At 39.9% G+C, this 15,001-nt stretch overlaps 1 protein-coding gene across 2 annotated transcripts in view; it reads right to left on the reverse strand.

Annotated features, from left to right (window-relative positions):
• The window catches only part of ROCK1 (Rho associated coiled-coil containing protein kinase 1), a 228,886-nt gene that overhangs the window by 122,158 nt on the left and 91,727 nt on the right, over nucleotides 1–15,001 (reverse strand). For both annotated transcript variants that reach the window (XM_073631444.1, XM_073631445.1), the window contains exons 3-6: nucleotides 7,865–7,965; nucleotides 5,470–5,607; nucleotides 1,836–2,011; nucleotides 690–774 (exon numbers count right to left, since the gene is read on the reverse strand). In XM_073631444.1, the coding sequence (XP_073487545.1) occupies nucleotides 690–774; nucleotides 1,836–2,011; nucleotides 5,470–5,607; nucleotides 7,865–7,965 (500 nt within the window). The remainder of the gene's footprint in view (nucleotides 1–689; nucleotides 775–1,835; nucleotides 2,012–5,469; nucleotides 5,608–7,864; nucleotides 7,966–15,001) is intronic.

A 15,001-nucleotide genomic window follows, 5' to 3' on the forward strand; every position in this document is an offset into this window, starting at 1 on the left:
TGTGTCCAGCCTGCTTATGGAGAGCAGACAGACAAAGTCTCCTCTATGGCAGCTGGATGTAAACTGACCGCCTTTTCGTTAGCACTCGACTGCCATTCGATCCGCTAGACAGATGTTTTTAGCAGATAGGATCAGATGTAAGTGAGTGTCAATGGACTCATGGCTGTTGACACCTACTGCTCCATAAAGGACATTGGAGGGTACGATCGGGTCCACCTAAAAAACTGACGGGTGGATGCGATAGGCCCCCTTTACACAGGCAGACCTAAGGAGCAACAGACACACCTTTGGACGGTAGCATTGTCAATCTGGGGGGAAGGTGGTGTTGGATGTGCGAGCAGATTTAGATACACTAACAAACTGAAGCCCAGCTGCAGCTAACACTTTTTAGGCAGTTACAGTAAACAGTTTCATTCCTTTTTAGATAAAAGTTTTACGTAAATAAAAATTGATCATTGTAAGCACCCTGTGAGTGCTAAATGTTTTTTTCCCAACACTTTAACTGCTGCATCTGCAGGACAGCTTCTTTTGGTAAAAAGCATACTTACTGGCAGGGTCACAAGGTAAAAATAAAAGAAAGCCAAAAAAAGAAAACGGATGCAGCCACTGCATGCAAGACTTGTTGATTTTGGGTTTAATACTGCTTTAAACTTTACCATATCACATCATAAGCCATTACTACAGCGAACCTTATTCATCTTCATACATGTACCAAAATCTGCAAGTTTTAAATGACCAGACTTGTCCAGCAGCATGTTGTCAGGCTTTACATCCCTGAAAAAAATAATAAATTTAGATCAAAGTTCATATGAATTATTTCATTACACTTGTTCCACATTACAGTTGATGTCATCTGTCATGTTATGCAATCACTTATAATCAGAATTTCCAAGAAAAAAAAAAAATCAAATTAGGCTCAGTCCGTGAACACAGTAATGCAAAATACATCATGTACTCTATGTTAAAGTGCAAGTAAAGGCTCCTATATGAATACTTAAACCAGCACCATTTCTGGTTACTATGTGACGAACAAGCCTCAAAAGGAAACAAAAACGCTTTACCTTTGCCAAGTCCAATCCTCCTATGGTTTTTGTCCAATGTGGTCCCCACCAAGCATTGTTGCCACCACTTCACAATTCAGGAAGCTGCATTAGCTGGACTTTATTGGCATGCTTAACAGGTTTTTGTACAACTGTGCAGGGAGGGGGGTGGCGCAAGAGAAAACTGGAAATGTGGATGTACTTATATTGAAATGCTGCACTTTTACTTCCAGACAGCCCACTGCATATATACACGTCATTACTTTGAAGTTATATACCAGTGATGGCGAACCTTGGCACCCCAGATGTTTTGGAACTACATTTCCCATGATGCTCATGCACTCTGCAGTGTAGTTGAGCATTGTGGGAAATGTAGTTCCAAAACAATGGGGGGTGCCAAGGTTCATCATCACTGTTATATACAGTTGTTAAGGCAGCAGCTGGCTGCCATAATCCCGGTATTTTTTTATACAGTGGGTGATCCTCTTCCACATAAAAGTGGCCCCATATTCGCCACAGGATAACTTTTACAGGCAGCAGGAGAGGTGCCTCACACGACACAGCCTATAGTGTCAACAGTTTGTGCAGGGCTTTACAAAATGGAGGGACACAGTACAGTTACAAAACAATTCAACACAAGCAGGATCAGAAAGGACCCTGCCCATTGGAGCTTACAGTCTAAAATGTATTTATACTGGCCCTTTGTCACCATTAAGATTGAGTTCTCATCTATGCAGTTTAAAACAAAATACACAGAGTGAAAAGGAAAGATAAATAGGTCATTTTGCTGCCTACCTGTGAATGAAACCCATTGAGTGAATGGCATCTAATGATAAAACCACTTCAGCTGTGTAAAACCGTGCCCATTTCTCTGGAACATCATAGTTGCTCATTAAATTTACAAGATCTCCCCCAGGCATGTACTCCATCACCATATACAGATAACGATCATCTTGAAAGGCATAGAACAGCTGCATAGAGAAAAAAAAAAAGAAATAAACTTGTCTCAATTAGAAGTCAATTGATTGATTGTCCGGATAGTAAGTTAGCATACCTCTTTAAAACTAGATAAGCTACAGAAAAAGAAATGGAAAAGACTGGAACCACCATCAAAATAAAATTGATGCCAATAAATTAATCTGTATTTGTGATCCCCAATTCACATAGAGAATTAGCTTTAGCCAGGCTAACAGGATTAATGAGTAGCAAAACAATATTAAACTATGTCATTAAACAGCAATCTACAGCCATTTTGACATTGCTTGCAAAATGTACCTGGCACCATAACGCAACGAAATAAAGCCCAGTTCACACTAGGCCTAAAAATAGCTGGGATACATTAAGCCAAAAGTTAACATATGCAGCAAAGGTTAACACAGTCCCTTAAAGTCATAATGTTTAACAAATATTAGCATTAAATGCTGCTGAAGTAAAGGGCTTGCATACATAAAGGAGTACAGGTTGATCAAATTTTAACCCTACAGTAAATTCTACTAACCAAGGTAACGCAATCAAAAGAAACTAAGCCACCCCATTTATTTCAGAGGGAGAATGTAGATGTATGCACCATACAACAGTCCACATGTAAACATGTCCTTCTGAAATCTTATTAAACATGGGGTCTGCATTGCTGACTACTCGTTACTCCCCAGAAAATGCTAGTAGTCGGTTGTGTCGACTCTCGCACTTCTCGTCTGCTTGTACGGAAGGTTTTTATTAGAACATTATGGAGACTTTCCCACGTGCAGGTAATGCAAATGTACACGGGAGTTGATTCATCCTGGCATCCTGCAGATCCTGGCATTTTCCACTGAGCTGCACATGGCTGGCTCAGTGTATATGTATAAAAAAAAAAAAAAAACATTGCTGGCAGGCAGGTAAGCCTTTTTTTTTTTGGAGACGAAACAGTGTTTCCACTGCAAGTAAAAACCTGCCTGCCAGCAATGTTTTTAAAAACTTCAGTTTAGGCCAACTTTTAATTGGTTTATTTTTGGCCTGCAGATTTAAAAGACTATCACCTGAACAAGATAAACAAAGCCACTGACAGGTAATACAGTTCAAGGCTAAGTTTATTTAAAAAAAATAACCCCCACCCCCAAAAGAAAGAAATAAGCATAAGCGACATTACTTATGATTGATGCCATGTGTCCTTTGTGCTTCTGTCTCTCCCTTTAGTAGGAACCCTCCTCCTCTGATTTTACCCACAATGCCATAATCTTTCAGTGCAGCTGTGGTAATGCACCAGACAACGAAAATGTAAATAACACTGCACTAACCCAATGAAAAAAACAGCTACATAAAATATGACCAATATTATAAACAGAAATGGAAGTAAAATGCAGTGCTAATGATGATAGCAGATGGTGAAAAACACATCAGTAATGGTGACCATTACAAATATACACATAACTGGAACACATGAAACATAATACGAAATGTTGAGTGTTGGGTGAGATATAATAATGTCCCAATGTATAGCTATAAATCAAACACAAGAAAGTCCCAAACATAGACTGAGTATAAATGTTGAACTGGTGTGAAAATCTTCTCCTGTATATCATGGGTTATACGGTCATGGAATGTGAATAGATGGAATACGCTTACCAACAGGAGTGGATTCGGAAACCAGTGACACAGAATCAAGCAGGCTCTGAGATCCTTAATGGACGATGTTTGGTCCTGGAAACCCCGGATCTCAAGGGGGATCTATCTTCTATGGTCCACGTCACGACTGTCGGTTCGAAAGCCCAAGGGGGGAGTCTCCGCCACACCAAAGTCTCCAGAACATGGATGGTTCCCAAAAAGATAGCTAGAACGCCAATAGTGCAGATCAAATGACGTATTTTATTGGATATATCCAAAAATCAAACGATATAAAAAGCGTGATCACGAATAAAACAGTAAAATCTAGTGTAGGGAAGAGTAAGGCTCGCCCGACGCGTTTCGTCCACAAGAACTTCCCCTGTAAGTCCTTGTGGACGAAACGTGTAGGATGAGCCTTACTCTTGCCTACATTAGATTTTACAGTTTTATACGTGATCACGCTTTTTATATCGTTTGTTGATTATTGGTTATATCCAATAAAATAAGTCATTTGATCTGCACTACTGGCGTTATATCTATCTTTTTGGGAACCATCCATGTTTTGGAGACTTTCGTGTGGCGGAGACTCCCCCCTTGGGCTTTCGAACCGACAGTCGTGACGTGGACCATAGAAGATAGATCCCCCTTGAGATCCGGGGTTTCCAGGACCAACCATCATCCATTAGGGATCTCAGAGCCTGCTTGATTCGGTGTCACTGGCATCCGAATCCACTCCTGTTGGTAAGCGTATTCCATCTATTCACATTCCATGACCGTATAACCCATGATATACAGGAGAAGATTTTCACACCAGTTCAACATTTATACTCAGTCTATGTTTGGGACTTTCTTGTGTTTGATTTATAGCTATACATTGGGACATCATATCTCACCCAACACTCAACATTTTGTATTATGTTTCATGTGTTCCAGTTATGTGTATATTTGTAATGGTCACCATTACTGATGTGTTTTTCACCATCTGCTATCATCATTAGCGCTGCATTTTACTTCCAATGCACCAGACAAAGCTGTAACAGGCACTCATCAAGAGTGCCCGACACTGCCTCTCTTACTGCCCGACTCCTCTATTCATAGAAGCCATACCAAAGCTTCTATGAATGAAACATGAGCTTTGAATATAGGACGGGGGGGGGGGGGCAGACCATTCAATCATCCACCATTCATAGATCACATCTCAAGCATAGAAGCTGAAGTACGGCCTCTTTGAATGGAGGGGGCTGGGATGGAGGGGTGGGCAGAGTCAAGCAGTCTTGATGAGTAGCTGTCACAGCTCTGTTGTCTCCATTAACCCCCGCCACACTGGAAGATTACAGCAGTGGGGGTGAAGGGGGGAATCAAAAGAGCAGGATTTCTACTAAAAGAAGGGACAGCAGCACAAGGGACACATGGTATGGTAATGTCCCTTGTGCTGATTTTATTTACATTTTTTTTCCAACCACAGGAGATCAAATTCAGCAGCTTTCAGTGGCCCCACTCTGCTGGATGCAAAACTCCACCCCCCCCCAGGTGCCACCCCACTACAGCCTTATAGATTCATCTGCACTGCTCTGGCTCTCTCCAGCAGTTAGGATAAGCTTACAAGAGTAAGTGCTTTCTCCCTATGGAGGACCATGTTGCAAGCATACAGAGGAGCTTTTTGAACTTTTTCAGAGTTCAAATGTTTTTGAGAAAGTATGCATAAATAATAGATTTATTGTACCTTAAGCCTGGAGTTGCTGTAATGTCCAGCACCGTTTGCAAAAACAGTTATACAAACAGCTTGATTTAATTTAAAAAAAGCCATTATTCAGCGTAGCCACAAAGGCTTACCACTCCAACATACCTGCACAACCCAGGGGCTGTTGGCAAATGCCATAATGTCTCGCTCTTCCCAGAAGAACGCAGAGTCCGATCGCTTTATCATTTCCAGCTTGCTTAGGAGCTTCATTGCATACACCTTTCTTGACGATTTATGCCTTACCTTGTTAAATAAAAACAGGAGGTCACACACAAAATAAAAACAAACAGTTAAAACTGAGGAACTCCTAAAGATCAACTTGCAAAATATGCAACCCATAAGAAGTGAATTCTTGGAAAACTCAATTTCGCAGAAGCCCTCTAAATCCCTATTTTACCCTCTGGAAATTCCCTGGATGACTCAGACCAAAAGTCAGGGAATCCCTCTGACTGCTTCACCCTTACTGAGGTAAATAAAAGGAACATCATTCAGTTTCTCACAGAACAAGCACAATTTAAGGGCTCGTTCACATGTGTTGATTAAGAACGAAGTAATGCTCATTAATGTACCTATAACATGATGTATTTATGACATGTTTTTGTGTTTATGAAGCGTTTAAAAAGCTTCAAGAATATTCGATAAAAGCCCATGAAAGTATTGCTTTTCTAGCAGGAAGTGCTTAAGAGTCCATTACAGCAGAAATACATATTTTGCGGCTCCAGGTGAACCATTATTCAATCCTCACTGAGTCTTTCACGAGGATGCCACACAGCCAGTCTGACAGGACACAAAAGGGAAAAAGTCCAGAATTTGTTGCACTCCTCTGTATCTTTATTTCAGCATAACAACAGTATCACAGGAATGACAGGAATAGATGGTAACGCGTTTCATGCTAAAAACAGCGCTTACTTAAACCTCACCTCATACACCAGGTGGTCTGACTATGCGCTGTTTTTAACGTGAAATGCGTGACCAACTATTGTTCCTGTCATGCCCGTGACACTGTTATGATGCTAAAATAGAAATACCGGGGAGTGCAGCAAGTTCCTGACTTTTTCCTTTTAACATGTGGATGTAAACCCTCACATAAACCCAGTGAAGTGAAGAGCCACAGATGATTCACAGAGAGAGAAAAAATCTCCCTACATAATTTTTACATGTATATCTGCTGTCTTCAGCTTTCTATACTCTTTAGAAGGTGATCATAATGTTATAATTTCTTCTTCCTGTTCAAGCAGTGGGAGTGGTGTCTTGCCATACACTGTGTGACAGCTAATTGGAGGAAAGGCACCCCCCCCCCCCCCCACCAACATAGGGAGAGGAATGAAGATACATGCAGAGCTGTGCTGTGAATAGACAAGCACTCTGCTAATCTATTTATAGCACCCTCCCCGACACAAATTTTCAGCTGCTTTTATCTCCCATGTCAGAGAACTTCTCAAAAGTTAACAGGCTTGTAACAGAAGACTAAAGCAGCAGAAAGACACAGGACTTTGGAGAGAGATAAGTAGACACTACAGATATATGTGCCTAGGTCAAATTTCATGAATCAGGTTTTAAGGGTCCATGCACATTGAGCTTATAAAATGCAAAATTTTCTGTCATGCATTCTAAAAGTGGTGAAGAGTATGCCAAACGCATATACCCATCTCGAACTTGTACTTGAATTTGGCTCACGCTGCGCCACTTTCAGAATGCAAGAGAGACACTTTAGCAAAGTCTGTCACGTTTTAGAACTATCTGAATTTTGTGCACGTGTTGCTATCAGAACCAAGAGTTGCAAATCTTCATAAATTTTGCGCAATACATAAACTTGCACCTTTATTAAAATTAAAGAGTGGCTCTAATGTCTAGGTGATTTTTACTTTAATGCATTCCCTACATGAAGGCAAAGAAACGCCACACTCCCCCCCCTTAAACACTTAACTAGCTCCTCTCACGATCCTGCGCTGTCCCCATCTGCTGCACCACTCTTCCACTTTCTGGTCTAACAGGCAGCAGCGGAAGACATTGGCTATTGCTGCTGTCAGTCAAATAAGTCAGAGAATGCATTGAGGTAAAACATTCTCTGCCTTTCGAACTACACTAAAACACATTAGTACTCCAAAAAATAAAAGTTATGTATTAGTTTGATGGAAAGCTACACTTGCCAACTTAAAAAAAAATAAAAAATACTACAGCACTTTAGGAATATAACAATAGAAATATACTAAAATAGATTTTTCTGTAAATTACCACACTTTAATGTATTTTCTCTGGTATATAGAACAGCAGTGTGATATGCCTTTATTGCATGTATCAGAAGTTATCTCAATGAACAAATCCTGACACAAATGTATGGACAAATTATGAAACGTGGAACTTAGGGTTTTTAAATTATGGCAATGGAGAGAAGGGGTAATATTTATTATCTTCAGTTATTTAGCCACTCCAAACCAGATAGAGTGCCCCTTTAACACCTGATTGGTGTTATAACTCACAATCAAGCAGAAATACATACCAACTGAACTTCACCAAAAGCTCCTCTGCCAATGACTTTTACTACTTCATAGTCTTCCGCTTTCATACGTAGATCTCTGATTTTACTTATCGTATCTTTATCTAGATTTGAAAACAAAGAAAGACAATCAATGCAATCTCTATTTTTACTTTTTAGTTACCAGAAAGACTATAAAACACTGGGAAAGAAAGATGCAAAACTGGCAAAAGACTGCTTGTTTTATACTGGAATACTAGATTTTAATTTAAACCATGCACTGGGAATAACAATTATTTGTATAAAACTGTCACTCCATAAACTAGAATAAATTTACAGAGTCCCAGTGGGCAGATATTTCAGCTCCAAATTTGGTCATGGATGAAAAAAGGCTATTTTAATCCACCAGGGTCAACATTGGCATGAGATTGTATGGAAAAAGCTCCAAATGCTAGTGTTCTACAAACATTGAACTATTACATTGAAACACCAAGGCTTAATAAAATGTGAATAGCAGTATTTTCATAGATTTTTGACTTAGAAAATTATCTTTTTTTAGGACTCGCACGGATACCTCAGCCTGGCAACAACAATGAATAGTTTTAAAAATGTAAGTAACTACTTGAATGCAAATTAGTCGAGCAGCTGTAAAATGCTTTTAAAAATCCTTAAAAGATTCAAATTTCTTAAAATTAGTGAAGCATAAATTATTCCAAACAGAACAGATGCCTTTTAACCTATTTTTAGGCAACAAAACTGTACTTTTTTTTTCCCACCTGGTAATCTGGCCAATTACTCCCTTCCTGTCCTAGTGTGACAAGCATATTGAGCATCATTTCCACCCTAGGACAAGAAATGTGTAAGGACTACACAACACCTCCATCTCTTCTTCATAACAAGGGGTGGTTTTGTAGTGCACAGAAAGAGCAGGACACAATGCTAACTGATAACAGTCCAGGATGGACAGAGTACAGGAAGTTTTCAGCTCAAGATTTATGGATAAACAGCTGTTTCTTTGCATCTGTCAAATAGATAAAATAAAACTCTTTGAACGGTAAAAACCAACGGTCGGACCATGTTTTTCCTGCCTCACAACATTCCCTTCCCTAAGCAGCTTCACGACTAAATTGAAACAGCTATAAATAGTTCTTTGAATAGGGTGGTGCCCATAATTCCAGCATGCTGGTGCAGGCCTTTGGAACTTAAAATAGATGGTGGGGACGCAACATTGTCTCTGTCAAAAGATCCCTTAAAGCGTTTCTTAATCTAAAAATATAAATTCAAAAGATAAAGATCCTGTTCCTTACAAGCATGTTATACAGCACAGTGCTTGTGCTGTGTAATGTGGCCCCCTGTATCACCCGAAATACCTGGCTGATCCTGACAGTTTCTGCCCTCCCCTCTGTATGCTGACCACAGTGTAACATGGCTGCTGAGCCCTGACACTGGTCAGATTACATGCCTCCGTCATCCGCTGTGTCCTCCCTGCCTGTCAGCACTATGTCTGCGCCTGCCCCCTCCACTCCAGCTGCTCTAATTACTATTAATTTCTCACACTATCCTCTCTGGTTACGTAATGTCCCCCTGCGATTGAGCGTCAAAAATAATGCAGTATACACCTTGTTTAGAGAACGCTGATCTGACCCGCAGCCTCGCTCCTCTCTCGCCCAACAGCTGCAGCGGGCGGGGGCCACCTCTCTCCTCCCCTCCTGACTGACGTCAGCAGGGGATCCTCGGCCCTGCCCACTGCATCTGCCAGGCCGAGAGAGGCGGCGGGTCAGAGCACTGGTCAGCACTCTGTAAACAATGTATATACAGTGGTACCTTGGATTATGAGCATAATGCGTTCCAGAAGAATGCTTGTAATACAAAGCACTCGTATATCAAAGTGAGTTTCCCTGTAGGAGTCAATGGAAACTCAGATAATTAATTCCACAGTGACTGCTATTGTATGCAGTACTGCAAGTGGCCAGAGGTGGGGGGGGTGCCATAGACACTTGGAAACACTTGGATGCCCACTCATCGGAGACACACAGGAACAGAGTGTTACCTAGCAGCTCTGAGTGTCATCGATCGCCTGACAGAACTGTTATATATTATTATGTATGACAGACTCCCTTGTCAAAGGTAAGTAGGTGGCTTGATAAAAGCTACCTGCGCCTACTGTCACTTATGCTGGCCATACAAAATCAATGTCATCCTTTAAAAAAAAAATACATTTTGAGAACGTTGGTTGATTTTCTAATTGTTAGTGGGGTCAAATCGACGGTATAATTCGAAGGAGCAGAATAGAAAACTTCTTGGTCAAAGGAATTTTCAGACAGTGTATGTGGTTTTCGTTCAGAAATTACATTCATTTTAAAACAATGTTAAAAGCAAGTGAAATTTTCAAACAACATTCTTTCATTCAGCGAATGTACAAAGATTTTTCGTAATAAAGATTTTTGTCTGAAAATCAATAGGCATATGGACAGCATAAGGCTCGATTCACACCTGGGCAATTTGCTTTTGTTGCGTTTCTGCAGTGCTTTTTGGTTTGCGTTTTTGAACACGCGATTTTGCTGCAACAACGCACTACATGCTTTTCTGCAGTTTCTACATTGAAGTCTATTGAACCAAAAAAGCAAAAAAAAAAAAGCACCGTTCTGTTGAAAAAAAGTAATTGACCCTTTCCAAATACGCAACAGCTGAAAAAAAGTATAGATGTGAACATGTCCCATAGGGAACCATGTTAAATGAACTGTAGTGCGTTTCTGCAAAAAGCACCAAAAACGCATGGGTGTGAACCAGGCCTAAGACGTTTAGTAGCAGCAGCATACTTTTTTTTGTATCACCTGTCATAAAGGGGAAAAAAAAAAAAAAAAAACTAAAATAACCCTTTATAGTACAAAAAGAGCAGATAATCGCTACTATAAGGGGTTTATACTGTGACAGTAAAATTACTTACATCATATAAATAATAATAATAATAATAATAATAATAATAAATACACCCAGAAGTAGGATATATGAGTCAGACATGAAGCTATATGAAGGGAGATACTACTTTATTATAAGATATATACTTTTTTTTTTTTTTTTCCATGGATATGATCATTTAAAATATAATGCACAATACTGGTAAAAGTTTACTTTAAACGTTAAATTATAATGCCTTCTATTACCTCCAGTCTATCAGCATCCACCTTAAGGGTAATGATTAAGCACAAGATGTATGTGTGAAACACGTCTACGTGACCATTTGTTGGTAAATTTGGTGTTATCCTTGTGATCAATAAAAGGCAATCGGGAGTTCTGGATGTGCAGCCATTTCTTTCTTCTTTCCAAGCATTCACCTTCACTGGGTTCAGATGCTGATCTTCCCTGCACAGTCTTCAAAGCGATTTTGTTTTTTGAACAATAAACATGTTATAACTTACCTGCTCTGTGTAATGGTTTTGCACAGAACAGCCCTGAGATTCTCCTCTTCTGGGGTCCCCCACGGACGCTTCTGGCTCCTCCTGCCTTCAGAGTGCCCCAATAGTAAGATACAAAGTATAGTATAGAGCACCTCTATAGCAAGGTGAAAAAACTTCAGCATTTAGAACCACTCACTTCCTGCTCAGGACTACATGTCCCATGAGGCATTGCTCCCCACACATTCACAAGTTCTCAGGCACTTACTGATGTGTATTGACGGTGTACTGTGCTGTATTTGTACTTCACTGTATTTCCTGATATTTAAACAAATAATGCATTCTGTATGCAGGCCAACTAATCGGCTGGCCGATTAATCCATTATGAAAATAGTTGACAACCATTTTCATAAATCGATTAGTTGACGATTAATCAATTCGTTTTTTCGGCCCTAGATTTAATGATGAAACACTACATCTTGATTCACACTGATTAGATTTCAGATGTGAATCAGATAGCACTGAATTGAAAGCACTGAAATGAGAAATTAAAAAACACTGAAAATCAGATCAAAAACACACCATCAGTGTGAATCTAAAAACAACAGATTTTTTATTTATTTTTTTTTAATTCTGCTAGCAGCATCTTCGGAGCGGTGAAGGAGCGGTCTATACACCGCTCCTGCCCACTGAAATCGATGGGATACCGCGGCAATACCGCCGGCAAAGTGCCTCTACAGAGGCGCTTGGTGGTGGTTTTTAACCCTTTCTCAGCCGCTAGCGGGGGGTAAAACCATCCCGCTAGCGGCCGAATACCGACGGTAAAGCGCCGCTAACAGTAGTGGCGTTTTACCGCCGACGCCACCCCGCCTAAGTGTGAAAGGGGCCTAAGAGAGAACAGAAATGCAGGGACACGTCCCCACCGCGCTGTCTGCTGGGAACACACAGCTTCCAGCAGAGAGCGGGGACCACTTGGGACGCGCAGCGCGACTCGCGCCTGCGCAGTAGGGAACCGGGAAGTGAAGCCGCAACGCTTCACTTCCTGATTCCCTCACCTAGGATGGCGGCGGCAGCTGCCGAGAACCGAGCGGGTTCTCGGTGTCCCCTGCCGACATCGCTGGACCCCGGGACAGGTAAGTGGCCATGTATTAAAAGTCAGCAGCTGCAGTATTTGTAGCTGCTGGCTTTTAATATTTTTTTTTTTTTTGGCGGTGTGGGTGAACCCCCGCTTTAACTTATTTGCTCACTTTAGGTCTGTTTTGTTATACATGTTGAAAAGATGCACAAAAATGCTTATTAATACTACCAGAAATCTTATAAACTGATAACCAACTATGCTCCCTGCTTCAAACCACCACTCTAGGTTATAGAGATGGGGGGATGATGTTCTGTAGTCCTTTCCTAGTGTAACACTACTATATCTCCATAGATGCAGCACAGCAGGGTGGACAAAAATCAATGATGAAAAAAAAAATAAAAATCAGATTTTTTTTATTCTCATCAAATTTAATTTTAATAAAATGCTTTTGGAGTAAAAATCTATCTAAAGATAGTTTTCTATTTAACCACTTCAGCCCCGTAGAGCGTTTTTTTGCGATTCGGCACTGCATCACTTTAACTGACAATTACGCGGCCGCGCGACGTTGCTCCCAAACAAAATTTACGTCCTTTTTTCCCCACAAATAGAGATTTCTATTGGTGGTAGTTGATTACCTCTGTGGTTTTTATTTTTTGCGCAACAAAACAAAAGTGACAATTTTGAAAAAACGCAATATTTTTTCATTTTTGCTATAATAAATAGCCCCCAAAATATATAAACAACTTTTTTTTTCCCTCAGTTTAGGCCGATACATATTTTCCTACATATTTTTGTTAAAAAAAACAAAAACAAAAAGCAATAAGCGCTTAATTGGTTTGCGTAAAAGTTATAGCGTCTACAAATAGGGGATAGTTTTATGGCATTTTTATTAATATTTTTTTTTTACTAGTAATGGTGGCGATCTGCGATTTTTATCATGACTGCGATATTATGGTGGACAGATCGGACACTTAGTCGCTATTTTGGGACCATTCACATTTATACAGCGATCAGTGCGATTAAAAATGCACGGATTACTGTGTAAATGTGACTGGCAGTGAAGGGGTTAACCAGTAGGGGGCGCTGCAGGGGTTAAGTGTGTCCTAAGGATGTGTTTTAACTGTAGAGGGGGTGGGCTACATGTGACACGACAATGATCACCACTCCTGATCACAGGGAACTGTGATCAGTGTCCTGTCTCTAGGAAGAAGGGGGAAATGCTTGTTCACATCAGTATTTCCCCATTCCTCCTCTCCGTGAGACAATCGCAGGTATCCCAGCGGACATAGAGTCCGCGGAACTCCCGATCACACTCACGGAGCTCGCGGCGTGCACACGGCCACAATGCCGCGTCTTACAGGGCAACGTGCATGTACGTTAATATGCCTGTATGTGCCCTTCTGCCGAAGTATATCTGCGTGAGCCGGTCGGCAAAGGGGTTAAGACACATTATTAATTTAGTTTATTCAGCATGAAATGAAGCTTAGCTATGTAGCATGAGGCTGTATATTCTGCAATATTTACATTTTTGGTAAACTAATACAATGAATCCAAGCTCTGCAAGTTGAGATAACATGAACTGCATTGATGCATTCACACAATTTCACAGAAACCAAGAGATGAAACAAAGTTCAGCAATATTCCTTTATCCCATTTGTAGTGCTGCAACTAACGATTATTTTCATAATCGATTAGTTGGCGGATTATTGTTTCGATTAATCGGTTAATAACCTTAAAAAAAGTGTGGTGTATAATTTAGTTAATATGTAATGTTTAAAAAAAGGCAATTTATTCTTAAATATCTCTATGCAGTGGTAAATATAAATAATATGAATAACAGACAGAAGATACTGTATAAACTATTAGAGGAGAGATATACTGTATATACTGCATATACTATTAGAGGAGGTATACTGTAGAAACTATTAGAGGAGATATACTGCATATACGGTAATATTAGAGGAGAGATATACTGTACATACTATTAAAGGGTGAATCTGGTAAATATCATCAGACTCAGAAATCAAATTTTTTTATTTAAAAAAAAAAGAAAAAAAAACAATGTCTTCCTTAAAAAAAAATGTAATTTTAAGAATGTTTGTTCGATTTTCTAATCGTTAGTGGGGTCAAATCGACGTTCATTTTCAACCACAGTGACGGGAAAATTTGGAAATAATAGAAAACTTCTTAGGCAAAGAAATTTTCAGACAGTGGATGTGGTTTTCGTTCAGAAATTACATTCATTTTAAAAGCAAAATGTTAAAAACAAGTGACAATCTCAAACATTCTTTCATTCAGCAAATATACAAAGATTTTTCATATGAATATTCTCATCTGAAAATTGATCCCTGTGGCCAGCATAAGGCTCAATACACACCTATGCAGTTTGCTTTTGATCTGGGCGTTTTGATTTTTGCACACGTGATTTTGCTGCGATTTGTGTTTTTGCATTTTTTTTTTTTGGCCAATTTGTTTTTGGGGAGATTAAAAAACACAAATTGCTGCAAAAACGCATTTCATGCTTTTCTGCAGCTTCTCCGTTGAAGTATATTGAACCAGAAAAGCACTGTTTTGTGTTAAACACAAAAAAAAAAAGTCCCTGACCCTTTCCAAATACGCAGCGGCTTAAAAAAGCATAGATGTGAACGTGTCCCATAGGAAACCATATAAAGGAACTGTAGTGCGTGT

This window comes from Aquarana catesbeiana, linkage group LG05 (genome assembly GCF_042186555.1).
Source record: "Aquarana catesbeiana isolate 2022-GZ linkage group LG05, ASM4218655v1, whole genome shotgun sequence".
Lineage (NCBI taxonomy): Eukaryota > Metazoa > Chordata > Amphibia > Anura > Ranidae > Aquarana > Aquarana catesbeiana.